This window comes from Podarcis gaigeae, assembly GCF_964106915.1.
Source record: "Podarcis gaigeae genome assembly, chromosome: 2".
NCBI classification, from domain to species: domain Eukaryota; kingdom Metazoa; phylum Chordata; class Lepidosauria; order Squamata; family Lacertidae; genus Podarcis; species Podarcis gaigeae.
Genome location: NC_139679.1, coordinates 46,083,734 through 46,101,660, shown reverse-complemented (window position 1 = coordinate 46,101,660; position 17,927 = coordinate 46,083,734). Strand labels below are relative to the sequence as shown.

Genomic DNA, 17,927 nt, shown 5'->3' with positions numbered 1-17,927 from the left:
CTATCAGCTTCAACAAGCATGGCAAACAGTCATGGATAATGGGCATTGTTGTCCAACAATATCTGCAGGGCTATAGGTTAGCCAGCTCTGGTTTAGAATGTGGTCAAAATCTATACTGCATACTTTGCAGGTTTAGAGAGTTGCCAAAATTAAAGCAGTCTGCAATAAATGACTACTTTGATCCATATTTTCCACATTGAATTTGTATTTTTTTAAAAAGAAAGTGCCTAAAAGCAACTATTTATAACTATGCATTGCTGTTGTGTAAGAATTTTCTATAAACCAGCAGTGTACACGCCATTGTTTTCCATCTCTCCATTAGCATTATGTAAGAATTTGCTCTGAAGGTAATGTGAGGCAGTGGTGGCAGCAGACTTTGCCTGTGGCCTCTTACAGAAAAGGTCACAAGGTAGCTTCTCCATACAGTCTGCAGTGCTATTCCTGGTGACATCAGAAAAAAGGTCAAGTCAGCTGTGTAAAGCTCTCTGTCCATAGCAACAATCTCAGAATGCCATCTTTAATTTGCACAAGGCCAGTGTGTATCCAGCTTCTGCTTGTTTAAGATACATAAGTTATCTTACATAATCTGAAAGCCTGCCTTCCAATTCTTTCAGAGAGCTAAATAATTAGCTTTCGCCATGACAGAAAAATTCTCAGAAAGCACTTTTTTGTTGTTGTTGTTCAAGATCTTTTTATAGAGAATACATTTTGATACAGCTATCACAAATAGAATGTCTAAATGTAGCAGTTCAGACAGTACTGTATAGAAAAGTGCAACTGCATAATGCTTTGACAGAAGCAGTGGTATCATTTGGGCAAATAGTGGGTTGCAATTATACACACCTATTGGTGCACATTTGTAAACGCAGATCTAATTTCAGTCAGCTTTATTTCAGTTGTTGTTAAAATTATATAGTAAATTGTACATCGATGAAACAATTTCTCAGAAAATTTATCAATCTTAAAATGGGTCAAGTGCACAAGATTAGAGGCCCTATAATCTACGGTATATTGTGATAGCTGTAGAGTAGCTGGAAGGACTGACTGTTGTAGAACAGTCATTTGCTGCCCTTGACTGAGCTGCTTTGATCCTAAGGTTCTCTGACTGCCATTGACTGAGCAATCCATGTCCAACACAGGCTAAATGGCCTAGTGCAGTAGGTTTAGAATAAGACTATATAGCACAGGTAAAGAAAAGGAATTGAGAAGGTAGCAGGGAAAGGAATGCAGAAGGTTTTGACAGAAGGAGCAGTCTTAAATAAATTGAGAAAAGGGAAGGGCGGCCATGGAAAAGAAGAGTAGAGCAGAGAACAGTAAGGAAGACATACTGATTTGAAATGATCAGTCAGATCTTTTACTGAAGGGCTTTGTTAGGGGTGAAATGCTGAATGGATAAGACAATCCATCCAATAATTGGGCCAATTTTGACAATGTTGCATTAGTGCTCTCACACATTGTTTTCTTCGTTCCATTTGATTTCAAAATCAGAGATAATAATAAAAAAGTATGACTGTATTGACAGCTTTGTTTGTCCATGTTTTAAAAGTGAGTTGCTTGCAGGCAATGGAATTGAAGGGCTGAAATGCTTTACTGTGTCAGTTTGATGCATGTTTGATAGTAAATAATAAATGTGCACTACAGAAGCACCTCAAGAATAAAGCTGGTTTTTAAAGCAAGAAAGCTACTAATGTAACCACTAAATAAAAACTGTCACTTTATTATATAGGTATAATTATTTTACACCTAAATAATTTGTTAGATTTGTGTGCTGCTGATATTAAAGAGTCAACACCTATAGAGAGCCATCATTTTGGAGTTTCTAGATATTGGGAATCACCTGCCATGTAGGTCTATCTGCTATTTGAGCTGGGAGGGTCAGCAATGTCCCATGCTCTGTGGTCTACATTATGCAAGCTTATTTTAGGCCCAACAGTGAATTCTATTTTTATCACTTAATCATGTTATCATTTAAAGTGATTGTTTGATACCTCCATGATTATTATGTTCAAATTAATGTTTTGCACCATTCATTTTCTATTTTTGTTACTTGTCCCCCTTTCATATGTTTACCTATTTTCCCTGCCCTGTGGAATTTTTTTATACATAAAGTCTGTCTTGCCCTATCAAGAATCCCGTTATGTGGCTGAAGAACCACATCAGCATTCAGACTTCCTTCCCCCTACCACCTTTTAAATCCCCATGTTGTTCCCCTCTCTCCTGACTAATGTTTACATGTCATCATTCCTTTCTTGGTCAAAAATGACCAGGTTTTTGTGGGGGGGGGGGCTATACATTTCCATTACAAATTTGTGTTGTCTACAATGTCAGGGCCAAGACAACAACAGCACCTCTAAACCAAGAATATACTTCTGCTGATTGTTGGCTCAGATTGCCCTGTGCTTTTAATTAAAGTGCATCGTTTATGATAATAGCCTATAGTACATTAATTTTTAATGAAAGCTAACAGCTGCCTTTTCTCTATGGAAACCGGTCTTGATTTTATTAACTTACAGGACAGAAGAATAATTGGCACATATCATTGTCCAGAAATGTATTCAACAAAGGTATATTTTATTGTTTTATAATGATTCTATCCTTAGAGACTTACTAGTGAGATCTTGGACCATTAGTGGTCAATTAAAGATCCCACGGCACTTTTTGCAAGAACTGGCATCTTAATGCCAGGCTCCTGTCCAAGTTTTGGTTGTATTCTAAGTTGTCTTCTACCTTCTGAACCATTCCCACCACTCACCCACCCACTGCATAGTTTTAATTGGCTACAGCATTCTTCATTTCCTGTACTAAAATACAATGCGTTGTTTGGCGATGTTAGATAGCCACCCCATTTCGCCTGAGAGGTGATTGCACTTGTTGGTGAAGTGATGTCGCTTTCTAAAAATCTGTAAAGCGCTTTGGGATCCGTCTGGATAAAAGGCGCCCTGCAGAATTAATGTGTTTCACTGTTGTATTGTAAGCTTCTATATAGTTATAAGCATACATTTTCATTAGGGATGGGTGAACCTGCTGTATTGCAATGGTGCTCTCAGTTGCCTTCCTAAAACTTCACTTCAGATCCAAAAATGAGGTCAATTTGCTTTTCATCCTTTTATCCTTTATCGTAACCTTGTGCATTTCCTGTTTTGGAAATGAAAGGTAGACCAATTTCCAACGGGGAAAAGCTTGAAGACATGTGCAATCACTTTCTAACTGCTATACAGTAAATCAATTGGGAGGTTCATCCATTACTAATTTACGCCTATGTAGTAATTTCCAATGTCTCTTTGGAAAAGGTGTAGAGACCTCCAGCCTTCTCAAACTGTGGTGTTATCAGACAAGGAGTCTGATAACAGCAGAAAAACATCTGACAAGAAAAAAAGAGTAATACTAAATTGCTTATATGCTGTTTTTCTCCTAAATTCTTTGGGTGTGTGACAAGTTATTCACATTGCAGCAACCGTTAATGGCATCTCCACAGCAGCCATAGAAGACTCCAAAGCTGGCCATTTGAGAATTTGATTTATATTTATTACCAGGCACTTTTTTCCTCAGTGTTTCATACCCTCAATATTCTGTAAAGTGGCCTTGTCAGAATACACCAACCCCTATTTTACATTCAAGCAAATTTATCTCTGGCCAAGTGCACAGTTCCATTTTACCTGAAGTGTGTAGAAGGCTGAAGACTGGCTTAACTTCTGAGGTCTGGACTCTGACTGGAAATGGAAAATGAAACTTTAAAATAGCTTTGCTACCCTGCTTGTGTGACTCACCCCATCCAACCAACCCACCACCCCCAGTATAGCTGTTCAGATTAACCAGTGCTCCTGTTCTTTAACCTTGGATGTGATTGAAAATGCTGTATTTGTTTTGCAGTTTTTGTCTCACAAGACTAACGTCCTTCGCTTTAAAATGATTTTTTTAAAAACAACTTTATAAAGAATTTACTGTTTGCAAAATGGTGAATTCTTTAATAAAGCTTGATGCAATGAAATACATGTTGAAATATGCAATTATCCACTGTGGGGGCCCCGGAATATTCACCCCTGCCTGTTTACTCCTGTTTGGGATTGGTTGGCTGACTTCAAAATTCAGTGACGGGGTAGTAATAATGTCTTGTAAAATGAAATCGCTATGCTTATACATACATAAATGTTTGTTATGGGACTGCAGAAATAATGTGCTGTTTGTTTCGATGGGAAGTGGTAGAGAACCTACTCCAGGCATTCTGATCAGAATTAAGTTGCTTTTGTTACAGGCTAGACCATAAATGTTTTCCAGCTCAGACATATCCTATGCAACAGGCATATTTTGTGACAGTGGAACAGATTTTGAATTACAATTTCATTCCAGATATTCAAAAAGAAATTATATGGGGTTTCAAACAATACCCGACTCCGCATGATTTTAATAGGAAAGCAAAATTGGATCACTTTGACTAAATTACACCTTGATCTGTTGAAACCTAAATGTTCATAAATTAAGAAACAAAGTCCCACATGGGTTTAGCAGCACAACTTCAAATTTAACATAGCTTACTTCAGAATCCTTGATTTAAAACAACTTTTCAATATAATATCATGATAAACATTTAATGACTTAAATCAGTTAAATAATAATAATAATAATAATAATAATAATAATAATAATAATAAATCCTCATAATCTATAAACCTATAAATATGTAAAACTTTGGCTGCAGTTTTCAAACTACTCATTACTCATGTGTACATCCATATTGTCCCTGTTGTCTGTAGTTGTTAGCAGACAAATGCAAATGTGTGAGCAAGTACTCACCTGTAGTGTTCCTATCACACATAACCTGTATACTCAAGTAGCTGTGTGCACATTTGAATTTTTCTGCAGAAAACAGCATGCAGCACAGACAATTATTGCAGGAAGAACAGGCAACAGTGGGGATGGGGTTGAAAGTATGGCCTCCTCCCTAAACGCACATGAATCAAATTTACATGCTGGCAATGTTATTTGTGGTTCGAGGACCCGACCCCCGCAATGTGGAAAGAATACACACGGACACGTGATATAAGGTTAATGGGCAAGGAAAGGCCACAACTTTATTGATTACAGCAGTGAAAAGGTATTGGCTTAGGCATTGGATTTGAACAAGTGAGTTTATTCACCAGTAGGTGGAGCCAGTTGATGCCGATCCAACTATAGGCTCACCCCTAATGTCACCGAGGGTCATGCCATGGCCTCCCGCCAAGCAGGCATCGGACAGAATACACGACCGCCAGATTCCTTTAACGGAATACCCCTAAAAATTGAAGGCATAGGCGATGGCCACACCTAGCTCTTCGACACAGCACAACACATTATTCCAATGCCTAACCTACCCACCAATACCACAAAAAGTTGTGACGATTGCTACGAGGTAGGCGAAAAAACCAAAAAGGCCTAATGCCAAATGGAAAAACTCCTACCAGGCCCCCTAGACAACCAGGGCGACCAACCTAAGGTCCATAGCAAGGCCAGTGACCTAAGCCCTAACTAAAAGGGAGTGGAGGGTGGGTGACTCGTGGTGAGAGGACGAAGAATGAGGCCGGGCAAAGGCTGGCGCCGCAGCAAAAGGCTGCTGAACACGCCCCCCTCAGGCACCTGGTTGGATGCCCGCTGAGGGGCGTGGGCGCCAGTCAGGTGAGGTGATGGCAGGGGGCTAACGCCCCCTGCTAGGGGCGGAGCTCGGGCTCCCGCCCACAACCACTCCCCTCTCTTGCAGGGAGGAGAGTCTTTATTTATTTCTTATCAATAAATGGACCTTGAAAGTAAAGCAGTGTTGACATACAGCATCCAGACTCAGATGCGCATTTGATTTATGCCCACCCACAGCTCCTGATCTAGCAAATGGCAGTCGTGGAAGACTACTTTAAATGTGTGGCTCTCTTTAGCGGTTTCAGAATATCATTGTTTGTGTGTATTATATCCCACCTAAACCTATCTAGTTTTCTTCATTTTCCCTTAGTTTATGCTTGGAAGAATAAAAAATGAAGGCAAGATTTGATAAGAAACAAAGTTTGAGAAACCCTTGCCATAAATATTCTCCATAGAAAATTTTCATACATACTGTCAAACGAGAATTAAAATTCTCCAAGCCCTCTAGCAGCAGAAATTAACAGAGGGCCTGCACTTTTGAAGTGGAACTATTGCCGAAATGCAAGTGAGTGAAGACCTGGGAAATGGGGCAAGAATCCTGCAGACACATTTGAGTTCACAATCATGTAAGGAATTGCTAGAGTGAAAGAGTAGAAAAATGCAGTTTATTCTGAACTATTTATACATATGTTCATGTAATGAAAATGGAATCTGTCCACCATTAGTCAGCCCAATAAAACACATCACTTTTCAAATGAAAATGTAAAGAATTTACTGAATTGCTATAAAATGTGTTAACATAATATTCAGCATCAATTTAAATTTAATTGTCTGATAAGAAAACTGGTTTATAACAGCTATTAAAATTAAGGATTGGTACTTATCTCCTGCCAAGCAAAATGGCAACTTTTTTGAGGAAAAAAATGCAGATAGTGAAAGATTTACTTCAGAGTAACAGAGAGCTCTGCTACTTTCCTTTTGTACAGTTAATGCCAGAAACAACATGGCATTATTATTTTTTATTACAGTATACTATATAATCTCACATTTTAAAAAGTTACTAATAACACTTCAAAACCAGTGTTGAGATTTTATGTGATTATACTCTGAAATGAATGCCTGGTTAGACTTGCCTCTGAAGTACAGCCTAATGCCATGGCCAGCCTTCTGTTCTGATGAGATGTTCCATGATGAATTGAACACTGTTATCCTGGGCATTACAACTTGAAAGAGGTCCTAGCGCAGGTGTAAAACAGCACATCAGTTTTCTCTCTAAACACAGAATCTAATCTTTATATCAAAATATGCATTTTGAACTCTAGTGATATGAGAGTTCCAAAATTGTTCCAATGGATTTCACACTGCATCCAAACAGAAGGCCTGTGATGAAGTGCAGAAGTTATATCTGATGTATCTCATCGCTGCGTCATTCTTTTGAGCTCATTCTAATTGTAAATGCTGAGAAGTCTTGTCAGAACAGAACTTTTGGGCCAGCAAAGTGCAGCACTTCATGCAAACGCATAGTGGCAGTGCCGCAAGTTTCCGAGATATCTGCCAGACAAACATGTGGCTACTAACAGTGCCATACAATGTATTTGCCTGTGCTTTCAAAATACAGGACCCACAAGTAAATGTATGTATGCCACTTTAAGTTGCATACTTCCGTAGGCCAACATTGAATTGGACTTCTTGGGTCTTGCCTGCTTGATGATTGGCTGAGTCTGACGTTTCGTTACACACTCTAAGACAACCTCTTGTGTTTTCCAGATGGATCCACATGAAAACATTTTGTTGAGCACGCTTGAAATAAAAAATGAGATGGCTGCCTCTGAAGCTGTTATAGGCCTTGGGGACCCCAGAAGCACTATGCTGGCCTATGATACCTCAAGTATTCAGTACCGGAAGGCTGGCTTACCAAGACACAGCTTTGGCCGCAATGCGCTGGAACGGCACGTGGCACAAAAGAAAAGCCGGCTAAGGAGACGTGCTTCTCAGTTGAAAATTACCATCCCTGACTTGACTGATGTAAATGCCATAGATCGATGGTCACGCATATTCTTCCCTGTTGTTTTCTCCTTCTTCAATATTGTCTATTGGCTTTACTATGTGAACTAAAACAAAATAAAGCCACACAGCTATCAAGAACTGGATTTCTCTTCAAAATCGGTTGTACAGCCAAATGTGGGACTTAGGGAAAACAAAACAAAAAACCTATTCAGGACAAAAAGTTATTTTAAAACACCTTAGTTGCTGGCCCACTCTATAATCTGTTTTGTAATGTTTGGGTTTTCTTTGCAAAATTGTGAAATATTTAAGTTACAGTACAAATGTATACAACATGACCTTTAAATATATAATAGCATTTGATATTTGGAGGCAGAATTTGAAACTTCCTCATTCTGTTGTTTCCACCCTCCTTTTAGCACTCATAAGTTTAAGCACAGAAAGAGGAAGCAAGAAAATAGGTTTGAGTTCAAAGAGCAATGTATCTCATGCCTCTCTTCACATCTGGAGCATACACAGCATTACCTGGATGGAGAGAAGTGTTATAGTTGCAAACCAAACCATCTTCCTGTGTTACCTGTCAAATGCATTAACTTGAAATTAAGTAGTGCCTACCGTCATACCATGCGGAATGAGTATCAGAGGTTTCCCAAAAGATGATGTTACTGATGTAGAGAAGGGAAGTTTTGGGTGAGTGAGGAGTTTTCATGAAACTTGAAAGCATTTCATTTGGAAGATAAATTGCAAAGAGTTAATGCAGCACAGTGGTTACCGTGCTGTGTGACAATGACCCTTAGAGTTGTTTGAGAGATTCCCAACTATGTGCTACAGTGTGCCATGAAGCATAATGTCTAAAGTGTAAAGTGCCAAATGTAAGTGGGCCAGCAAGTGACTTCATAGGTGGTTTTCTCTCGGTGCTCAGTCCTTCCCTGTGGAAGAGAGAAAACAGTGACAAATGTTTCCAAATGTAAGGGACAGGTAAAGACTATACAAATAATTGGTGTCAGTTTGCTTGTTAGTATAAACCTCTCTTACGGATTCTCAGTTGCTGTTTTGATTTGTATCTCATTTCCATATCAAATAGATGGAATAGAATCATGTCTGCTGTTTAGACAATATATATTTTAAAAGACAGACAGTTTAGAAACTTATAAGAGTTGGGTTGTTTTCCTCACCCAGTTCCATTGCATTCAGTTTGAGAAGTGTTTCTTTTTAGACGCAATACTTAAGGGAGTACTTGGGGGGGGGGGTATTTATTTTAAATAGCTGGATTCTCCAGCATCTTCTGGTGGAAGAGGCTGAATTATTTTTCTCAAAATCATGAACTATAGAAATGCCCCCGTTTTTCTTCAAGTAATTCATACTATTATATGGTCCCTGTTCCTGAAACAGTGGGACAAAAAAAAGGCGAAAAGTTAAATCCACTAAGTATTGTTGAATCTTCCAGTCAGTTCTGCAGAGTTTATTTATTTATTGGTGTATCTTCTCCACCTGACTTTTTAGTAGCACTATGAGTGTTTGAGCATTTCCTCTGTAAAGAATTTTAAAATTGGGGTAACTGAGCACCCAGTGTTCATACATGATTGTTGAGAATTTCGAACATCATGATGTATTTATAAAAAATACTGATCACGTGACTCATGTTTTTCCATGTGCATTGGGGCTGAGTACACTTCACAAGTCAGGACATCATCTGCCTTTTGATGTCATCCACAACTGGACAACCCTTGCTTAGGACATCTTTTGTGACAGCTGAGCTATGCTGTATTCATGGTTTCTTCTGATTTTCATTTTCTTTGTACAAACACCCATTGTTATTTTAAGAAATGAAGTTTAAGGAGTGTGAAAAATATTGGCCTTGTAATTAATGCACGGGATTTATAGGCCTTCAAAGAAAATACCTTTTTTTCTCACATTGGTTCAACAGGTCAGCTATAATAAAAAAAACTACAAAATCAGCTCCTAGTACTGCACTTTAAGATATCTGGAAGTTTATAGTACAAGCCATAATATTATCTGACCTTGCCAATGAGAGGATGAAATTCTACCCACAGGGATAACAAAGCAAGTAAACAATCACCTCCATGAGGTCCTTTTTGTTATTAAGGAAAAGATGCTTCCAGGAATAGACAGACTACCCTGTTTCTGAGCTAATTAATTCTAAATACTGTGTACAGGTGTACAGACTAGATTGAGCTTTTAAAAAGTGGGGGACCATAATATCATTGCATAAAGCAAACTTAAATACATGGTTACCTTTGAATTGAGCTAAAATATACTCTCTCACAGTTTTGTTTGGTCTATATTTCCACATAATAATCACTCCATCTTTTCAGGTTTCAGGATGCATACTAGCCAGCAATTAAGGTGTTTTCTCTTCATCTTTGTGAAATTTATGGCAAAATTACTATATAATACGGCACAGTTTTAACAATATCTTTGCAATCAATGCTCTGTAAATATGTTCTGTATATGACTACTAGTAAGTCTAATATGCATTTTCCAAACTAAAAGAATCATGCAGCATATTTGTGTTTGCCTAAGGAATGTTATGTTTCTATATTATTGCAGTTTTAATGACTGGGAAGAAAGAACCAAGCAATGTCATTCTGAACATTTTCTGTTATCATCCCCAGGGGGAAACAAAAGTCTTGAATAATAGCACTGAAGGAAACATCTGAGAATTTTTATATTCTAATATGGGGGTGGGATGGGACTTAGAATCTGCCAGACACAAAAGCACAATGCATAGAGAATATGAGAGTAAGTGCATATATAGATAGATATACAGTATAGATATATCTGGGGAACAAATCCCATTTAAGTTAAGGTAATATGTACATTAACAGTGCAAATGAAATAATGTTTTTTTAAAAAACAAAAACAAAAAGCAAACCTGAAACTGTGTTCCAATTTCATAGTTAGCAAAGTTAATGTAAGCAGACGGAAAAAAACACTAAACATTATCCAAGCAAACAACGAATATATAGACATGTATGCCAATATGTGTATATATATTCCTCTCTGTGTGTGTGCGTGTAATATACATGATATATGCACACAGACATCCTAATCCAGTGAGAGCGACCCACATGGAAATGGGTTTCTGCCCACAGATCTGCTTTATTGAGGTGCAGGAAGGTTGCCAAAAGGAATTGGGGGGGGCGGGGAGGTGAAATTCCAAGATCTATCAAACTGTTTGTAACCCCAGCAGAGTTGTGGGATCGTGGTTTCTCCCTTTATATCACATCCACACAGTGAGAAGGAAACAGGAATGAGGAGTAAGCAAAAGGTCACATGGACTCTGTCTTGATGCTCCTGCCCCCCACTTAAGAGATGATCTGTACTGAAGGGGGTGAGATGCTTCTACTGCCAGTCAGTTATGGGAATGGAGAAGAGGGCTCACAGAGTCAAAAGCAAGCACTGCCTTCCTGGTGGATGATCCCGGCTGAGACTAAGACGGTGCTGCTGAGCCCTATCTTTCCTTTCCTTTCCTTTCTTTCTTTTTTGATATGCAGGCAGGCATCCTCCCTCCTGTAGCTCTTGTGGTTGTCTGGATTTGGGCTAGACTCTTACATAGGTGTTTTAAAGGAATAAGCTAATAACCGTTTTCTTTCTATATTCAAATGATATGTGAATATTTTCTTGAGAAAGCAAATTATTAATGTAATTAAAATCTTACTATACAGGGTAACTGGGCATTTCTATATCAGCAGATCAATGCATATAATTCTTACGAAGCATTTCACAGTTTGACATTATGATAGTACTGTACCTCCTAGCATCTCAAAGTAGACTAGCTCTCACATTGCTTGCCTGTTTCTTCTCCTTTTTTAAAATAAAAACATTGTCCACTAGTAACTTTAAAAAAAAAGTCCTAATACCTAGAAGGAGCGGGAAAAATATGAAATATTTATATGGAAAAAAGCGAAAAGGAAGGCCAGGGTACAATACTTTTAAAGTAGTGGTCATAACATTTTGCTATCTGTACATAGAACATACAAAGTGAGCAATCATAATTAAAACCGAACATGTGTAAATATTATCAGATTTCTTAACATTTTTAACTTCTAATTTGTACTTAATGTAAGGCAAAAAGCTGATTCTATTTATGGTTTAGGTTAGTGTCCTAAAATCATGTAAATATTTAAATAAGCTGTAAATGAGCAGTCAATAGAAACAGTAATTGTTCAGTGATTTTTTTTAAAAAAACCAAGTACAATATTTGCAGTTCTCTAGCAGAATAATTTAAACACCCTTTTGCATAAGACTTGGATTCCAGAAAAGAATTTTAACACACAAATCTGTGGGAAGTGCAACTTTATAACACTCAATGCACAGACCATTAGCTGGATCATTGACATAATGCAGAGAGAAATCAAGCGACTGAGAGTTTTCAGTTAGCAACCCCATCCAGTGGCTCTGATGTACATGTGCGCATGCCCTATTTGCATTAGCATCTCGTAAATACCTGCACATATTGAGTGATTGATATTTCAGCTTTTTCAACACTAAAGAGACTGGGCAGTAACTGCTGGCTCAGTGCTCCTTCTAAGATTGGAGATCCATAGCAGAATTTTGTAGACACGGCAACAGAAAGGCGTGCTTTGATGTTCACTTGCACTAAAGCTATGATTTTGAGAGAATAGGGCTGGTGCAACTCCATTTTAATGGGCAGTTCTGAGTTAACCCTTGGGCTAATCAGCATGCTATAAAGTAGACCCCAGGCAACATGAAATCATGTAGTTGAATGAGCATACCTATGGGTAGAGAGAGGAGACCTGACCTGTGTGTTATGATGGGCTCCTTTAAAAATTCTCTACCTTTTAGAACATAGTGGCTTTTTGCCATCATGACAGAGGAGCAAAGCTCATGTTTCCAGTTATGGAAGAATTAAAAGGCGAGCGGTCTGCACAATGGGCAATGCAGATGGACAGTGCATGCTATAGTAGGTGGACTTAGAACAGAAGAACTGTGCCTGTGTGATCGTCCTTTACCAATGTGTTTACCATGGGCCTGGTGCCTCCGTACCAAACACCAAAGCAGGGTTGTGCACATTTAGAGTTCCATGTGCATATCAGAACCCCACATGCTCTTTGCGTCATTCCCCTTGAGTATAAATGAAGGTCAGGCCTCTAGACATTGTTTCATGAAGGTAAATGTCTTCAGAAAGGCATATTTGTCAGTGTATAGTAGTCTCTTCCTTACCAACCTAGCCCTACTCCAACCCCCCCATGCCAAAGAATCTTTACTTTAGAAATTTATTTAAAGGGAACACTATCAAGACACTGCTTAACACCAAAGGTAAAGTTTAACAAAATGCACTAGGAAACATTTGTCTGAATTTTTGAGGAATAAATGGAATGTTAATTAATCACTACCATATTTTAGCTTATACAGATAGCATCTCTATCCATTTTAATTAATTGATACATTGGAATTCATTATCTTTGCAGGTTATATACAACACATACCTTATGTGTCAAATTATTTCTGTAAGTGCTCTGATGATGAATTTGTTATTACTATTATTTTGAAATGGTGGCAACCTTAGCTGCAGTTCGATATTAGTTGGAGAGTTAGTTTAAATTATTTTCTTAATGCTTCACACATCTCTCAAAGTTATCTAATTCAAGTTTATCAGCATTTTATATGTTTTCATTGTTAATGCCATTTATAGAAAATTTCACCTGAAAATATATTTAAGGTTCATTGTACAGTTTGAGTTAGTTAACACGGGCATTTAAAACATCCAAAAATTCTATCAAGTTGACTATGTTTTGAGTTTTCACATTTTAATTTGCATGGGTGTTTAAATGGTTCTGTTAGTACTGTCTTTGCACCGTTTTCTCTCTCTCTCTCTCTCTCTTTTTTTACTTAGTACTATTTACTTCATAATGTAGTAATCATCAGCCTTACTAATGACCTTGTAGCCTTTCTAATATGCACATAATGCACATTTTCCAATGGCTAGAAAATGCAAAATACTAGTGGATATCATTGCATCAGATTTTCATGTTTTTCTCAAAAGGACTGCTAACCTCTGGGATCATGGAGGTAGTCAAATGATGATTGTAAATTGAGTAGCACATAAGAGATATTTTCTTGAATCTAAACTTACTACAGCCAGTTTCAGCATGTAAATATATAATAATGTTGGCTAGTGTGTAATTCTTAAACTAAAAAAAATATAAATAAAGAAAATGTAAAAGAATATTTGCTTTTATTATTGACTCATACCTCGCCTTTCAGTATAAAATATTTCCAAGGTACAGGTAGGTAGCTGTGTTGGTCTGACGCGGTTGAAATAAATAAATTAATTAATTAATTAAAATTGTCCCCAAAATTAGAGACCAAGTTTTTTCTGGGTGTAAGCTTTCATGTACATGCACACTTCTTCAATATCACTATATGTAAAAGGCCAAATTGCATACATTTCTCTTGCTGGATTTCCTATATATACAACCTTGAGGATAGTCTCCAACTGGTGAATTTTTTTACAGCTTAAATTGGAGCAGAATTGAAGCTTGGATTTCATTATTTGATTCACTCTTAATCTGTCTCTCTCTTTCTCTTTCTCTTTCTCTGCCACTGACCTTATACTATTATCAGTGGAAACAAACCCATATTTTTTCCAAGCAAGTTCATTTCTCCATCTCCATGCAAAAATGAACAGTGAGAGAGAATTATGGCTGTGCCACAATTTGGAGCCAGTATCCCTGGTTTGCACCGTCCACACCAGTGCATGGATGAGGATGGAGGTACATGCATTAGACTTCTGCAATAAGTCTAATGCATGTACCTCCAGAACACTGGTCAATTACCTACAGTTTTGCAAGGTGATCCAAGGGCTGCATTAATTTTCTTTTCTTTTTTAAAAATAGTTTCTAGCTGTTTGGCGCAGCACCTTCCATGTTTGTTGGAAATACATCTCAAAATGCCCTGGAAGCAAAATTAAAGGATTAAAAAAATTAAAGGATGTGTTCCCAATAATTTTATTGGAATGTGAGCTAAATCTGTACCCAATGAACCCAATGAACTCCCAATATTGTTGCCATTTGCAGCCTATTTGTTTTGCTGCATAGAATTCAGTGAGAGTCCCTGGACACTAAACCACCTACTAATGCACAGCCCTGCTTTGGTTTTAGTTTTCCAAGGCTGCAAAGCTATACCCACTTAAAAGTTAAGTCCTATTGCACTCAGCAAGATTTACTTCTGAACAGAAATATGTAGGATTGCACTGTTAGCATACAAGAGTGGGGATCCCAGAGGTGGGTTTTTATATACACTTTTGTGTATAATGTTGACATAATGCCATCTATGCAAATATGAGAGCACTTATAATAAAAAAGGCATTGCACAGAAGAGCTTACTGTCTCAACAAGCATGGGGAGTAGTCGAGAAATAGACAAGAGTCACAACGCCGTGCAGAGAACCCAGCCTAAATCTTGCATCCCTGTACATCACCCCAATATAGAAGGTTTTATGAAGGCAGAAGAAGAAGTAGCTGGTTGATATTCATAGCTGGTTTTATTTCAGTGATATCCATGTGGATATTGTGAATGGGTTCATTTGCTGACTACTGCAACTCAACTGTGAAATGACTTAGCGGTAGACAAAAAAAAGAGAAAAGGATAAGCACATTTAAAAGGTTAAATACCATATTAAATTATAGCCCATCATGCAATATCTGAGCAGGTTTTGACTTTCATGCTAACAAAGAAAAAGCCAGCATCAAATCTAGGAAGCAGGAGAAGAGAAACAATGCAGAAAAAGCAGGGAGTTAACAAAAAACCATGAGTGGAAGGCAAATGGTCTTCCCGCAAATGGTCATGCAGGACTTCCTACAGTGCTATGTTTTCAGATTTCATGCTTCCACTTGTGCACGTGATTTAATTTTCACTTTTCTATTATTTTATTTATTTATTGAATTTATATACCACCCTACACCCACAGGTCTCAAGGTGGTTCACAGAATAAAATCAGAATATAAAACCACAAAATACATAATCAAAATAAAAACAACACATTTTAAAAGGGAATAGGATGTCTAGTGCGGCAAGTCCAGCACCAGGTATAAATTGCCTTGTCCTTTACAAGAAGCCACCTTTTTGCAAATTGTATTGGCAATACAGGCTATTCCTTTAACCTTTATTTTACACCTTGCCTCAGTGTTGCAATTATTTCCAAGTAGCTTCATCTAAATTCCAGCTTTCCTAAGGGAGCTGAAACCACACAACCTATGGCGTCCCCCATATTGTTACACTTTTGGCATCTACAAAAGTGCAGCAAACCTCACCATCTTTCTTTAACTTCATTCACTGCTAAACAAAGCAGCCATCTTAACTAATGCCAATCCAGCGTAGGAGAGCTGTGACAACATTCCAATGGATGGGTGGGGATCTTGCGCTTTTAACAACTGACATAACCATCTGGTGGGCTGTAAACTCAGCCACCATCACATTCTGTAATTAAGCCGGCATCCTGCTGAATTGCAAACAAGAGATCATGAGATAAAGAGCTTCTACTTGACTCTGAAGCAATTCTGAATGGGAAGCTCTGAAGAAACACAGTTTCAGTCAAAGAGGAAAATTGTGGAGTTTTAAATAGCATAGAAACCAACCTGAACCTTGCCTCTGAGAAAGAAAATTCAGCAGTGAGCTTGCACATGAAAATTCATGTTAAGATCTCCTTTGGAACAGGATTGCTGTATTTTTTCCAAATTTTTGGTGAGTTAATATTCATTTGGGTTTAAAATTATTATTATTATTATTATTATTATTATTATTATTATTATTAATATAGCATTTATATCCCACCTCCCTTCTAAGGAACTCAAGATGATATCTATGGTTCTCGCTCTCACTTTATCATCACCACAGGCTTGTGTGGTAGGCTAGGCTATGAGAGAGAAGGGAACTGGCCCAAGATCGCACAGTGAGCTCCATGCCTGAGTAGGGATTTGAACCCTGGTCTCCCAGGTCCTAGTCCAACACCTAAACCAGTACACCACACTGGCACATTCACCACATTCCCGTTTTGGTATCAAATGGGGTCTGAAGGGGAATGAGGAAACAATATGAAAAGGAGCACACACTTAAAAGCAGAGGCTGCAAAATAGCTGTAGTATGGTTGTGTCAAAACATGTGTTTGTGTATTTAGTCACCAGCTGATGACTTACAGTTGAGGTAAGCGCTCTGAATTTAGTTGTCAAATCAGATCTCTCCAAGTGCAATTCCTGGAGCGCTCATCAGACCGGCACTAAATGCTAGGTGAGACAGGCAGCCGCCAGCATACAGAGCCACACCATATATTAAAAGCGTATCTAAGGGTGGCACTGTGGGTTAAACCACAGAGCCTAGGACTTGCCGATCAGAAGGTCGGCGGTTCGAATCCCCGCGACGGGGTGAGCTCCTGTTGCTCGGTCCCTGCTCCTGCCAACCTAGCAATTCGAAAGCACATCAAAGTGCAAATAGATAAATAGGTACCGCTCCTGCGGGAAGGTAAATGGCGTTTTCGTGTGCTGCTCTGGTTCGCCAGAAGCGGCTTAGTCATGCTGGCCACACGACCCGGAAGCTGTACTCCGGCTCCCTCGGCCAATAAAGCGAGATGAGTGCTGCAACCCCAGAGTCTAATGGTGAGGGGTCCCTTTACCTTTACCTAATGCACATTAAAAGCATGTGACTTCACCACATGAATCCTGGGAACTATGCTAGGAATCAGGAGTATCAACTTGGCCCCATGACTTGGGTGCCCAGGGCCATGGGTACCCATGCAGTGTGCATGACCCTGGCACCAAAATTTGTGGGTGCCTGGCCTCTTCATGGGGAATTTTGTGGGCGCTCCAGGGCCCCAAGGAGTTGGCACCTATGCTAGCAATTGAGGTGAGGTGGGAGATACAGTTCCCAGGATTCTCTGGGGGGGAAGCCATGTGCTTTAAATGTATGGCATGAATTTGACAGCAGCAACCCCAAATCAACTCCTCCTCCCCTCTGCAATAATGTTATGTACAGAGTTGAATAGAATCCAAAATGCAGCAGTCTGATTGGTCCTAGAACAATAGGATCCAAAATGCAGCAGTCTGATTGGTCCTAGAACAACAGGATTCTGAATGCAGCAGCCTGATTGGTCCACAGGAGCCACCCAATCCAGCTCCAGGTGGAAGTGAATCTGCAACCTGATTGGCCTACAGGAGAATCCTGGAATTAACCAATCACGTGGGGCCCATTGTGTAAATAATGTATATAAAGCAGACATTTTGGGGAAACTTCCATTCCTCCTCACCACTATGAGCTGAATAAAAAGCATGAAATCCACTC

At 38.7% G+C, this 17,927-nt stretch overlaps 1 protein-coding gene and 1 long non-coding RNA gene across 8 annotated transcripts in view; both read left to right on the top strand.

The window, feature by feature from the left end:
* Positions 1 to 13,822, top strand: part of GABRB2 (gamma-aminobutyric acid type A receptor subunit beta2) — a 108,562-nt gene extending 94,740 nt beyond the window's left edge. For 5 of the 7 annotated variants that reach the window (XM_083719337.1, XM_083719340.1, XM_083719335.1 and 2 more), the window contains 2 exons: positions 2,514 to 2,564; positions 7,372 to 13,822. In XM_083719337.1, coding sequence (XP_083575463.1) covers positions 2,514 to 2,564; positions 7,372 to 7,719 — 399 coding nt within the window. In that variant the 3' untranslated portion in view covers positions 7,720 to 13,822. The remainder of the gene's footprint in view (positions 1 to 2,513; positions 2,565 to 7,371) is intronic. The other 2 variants (XM_083719339.1, XM_083719341.1) reach the window with 1 other exon arrangement.
* Positions 4,679 to 7,076, top strand: LOC310835364. Its single transcript, XR_014559601.1, has 2 exons — positions 4,679 to 4,975; positions 5,739 to 7,076. It is a non-coding gene; the product is annotated as an uncharacterized lncRNA (long non-coding RNA).
* Positions 13,823 to 17,927: the final 4,105 nt, after the last annotated feature.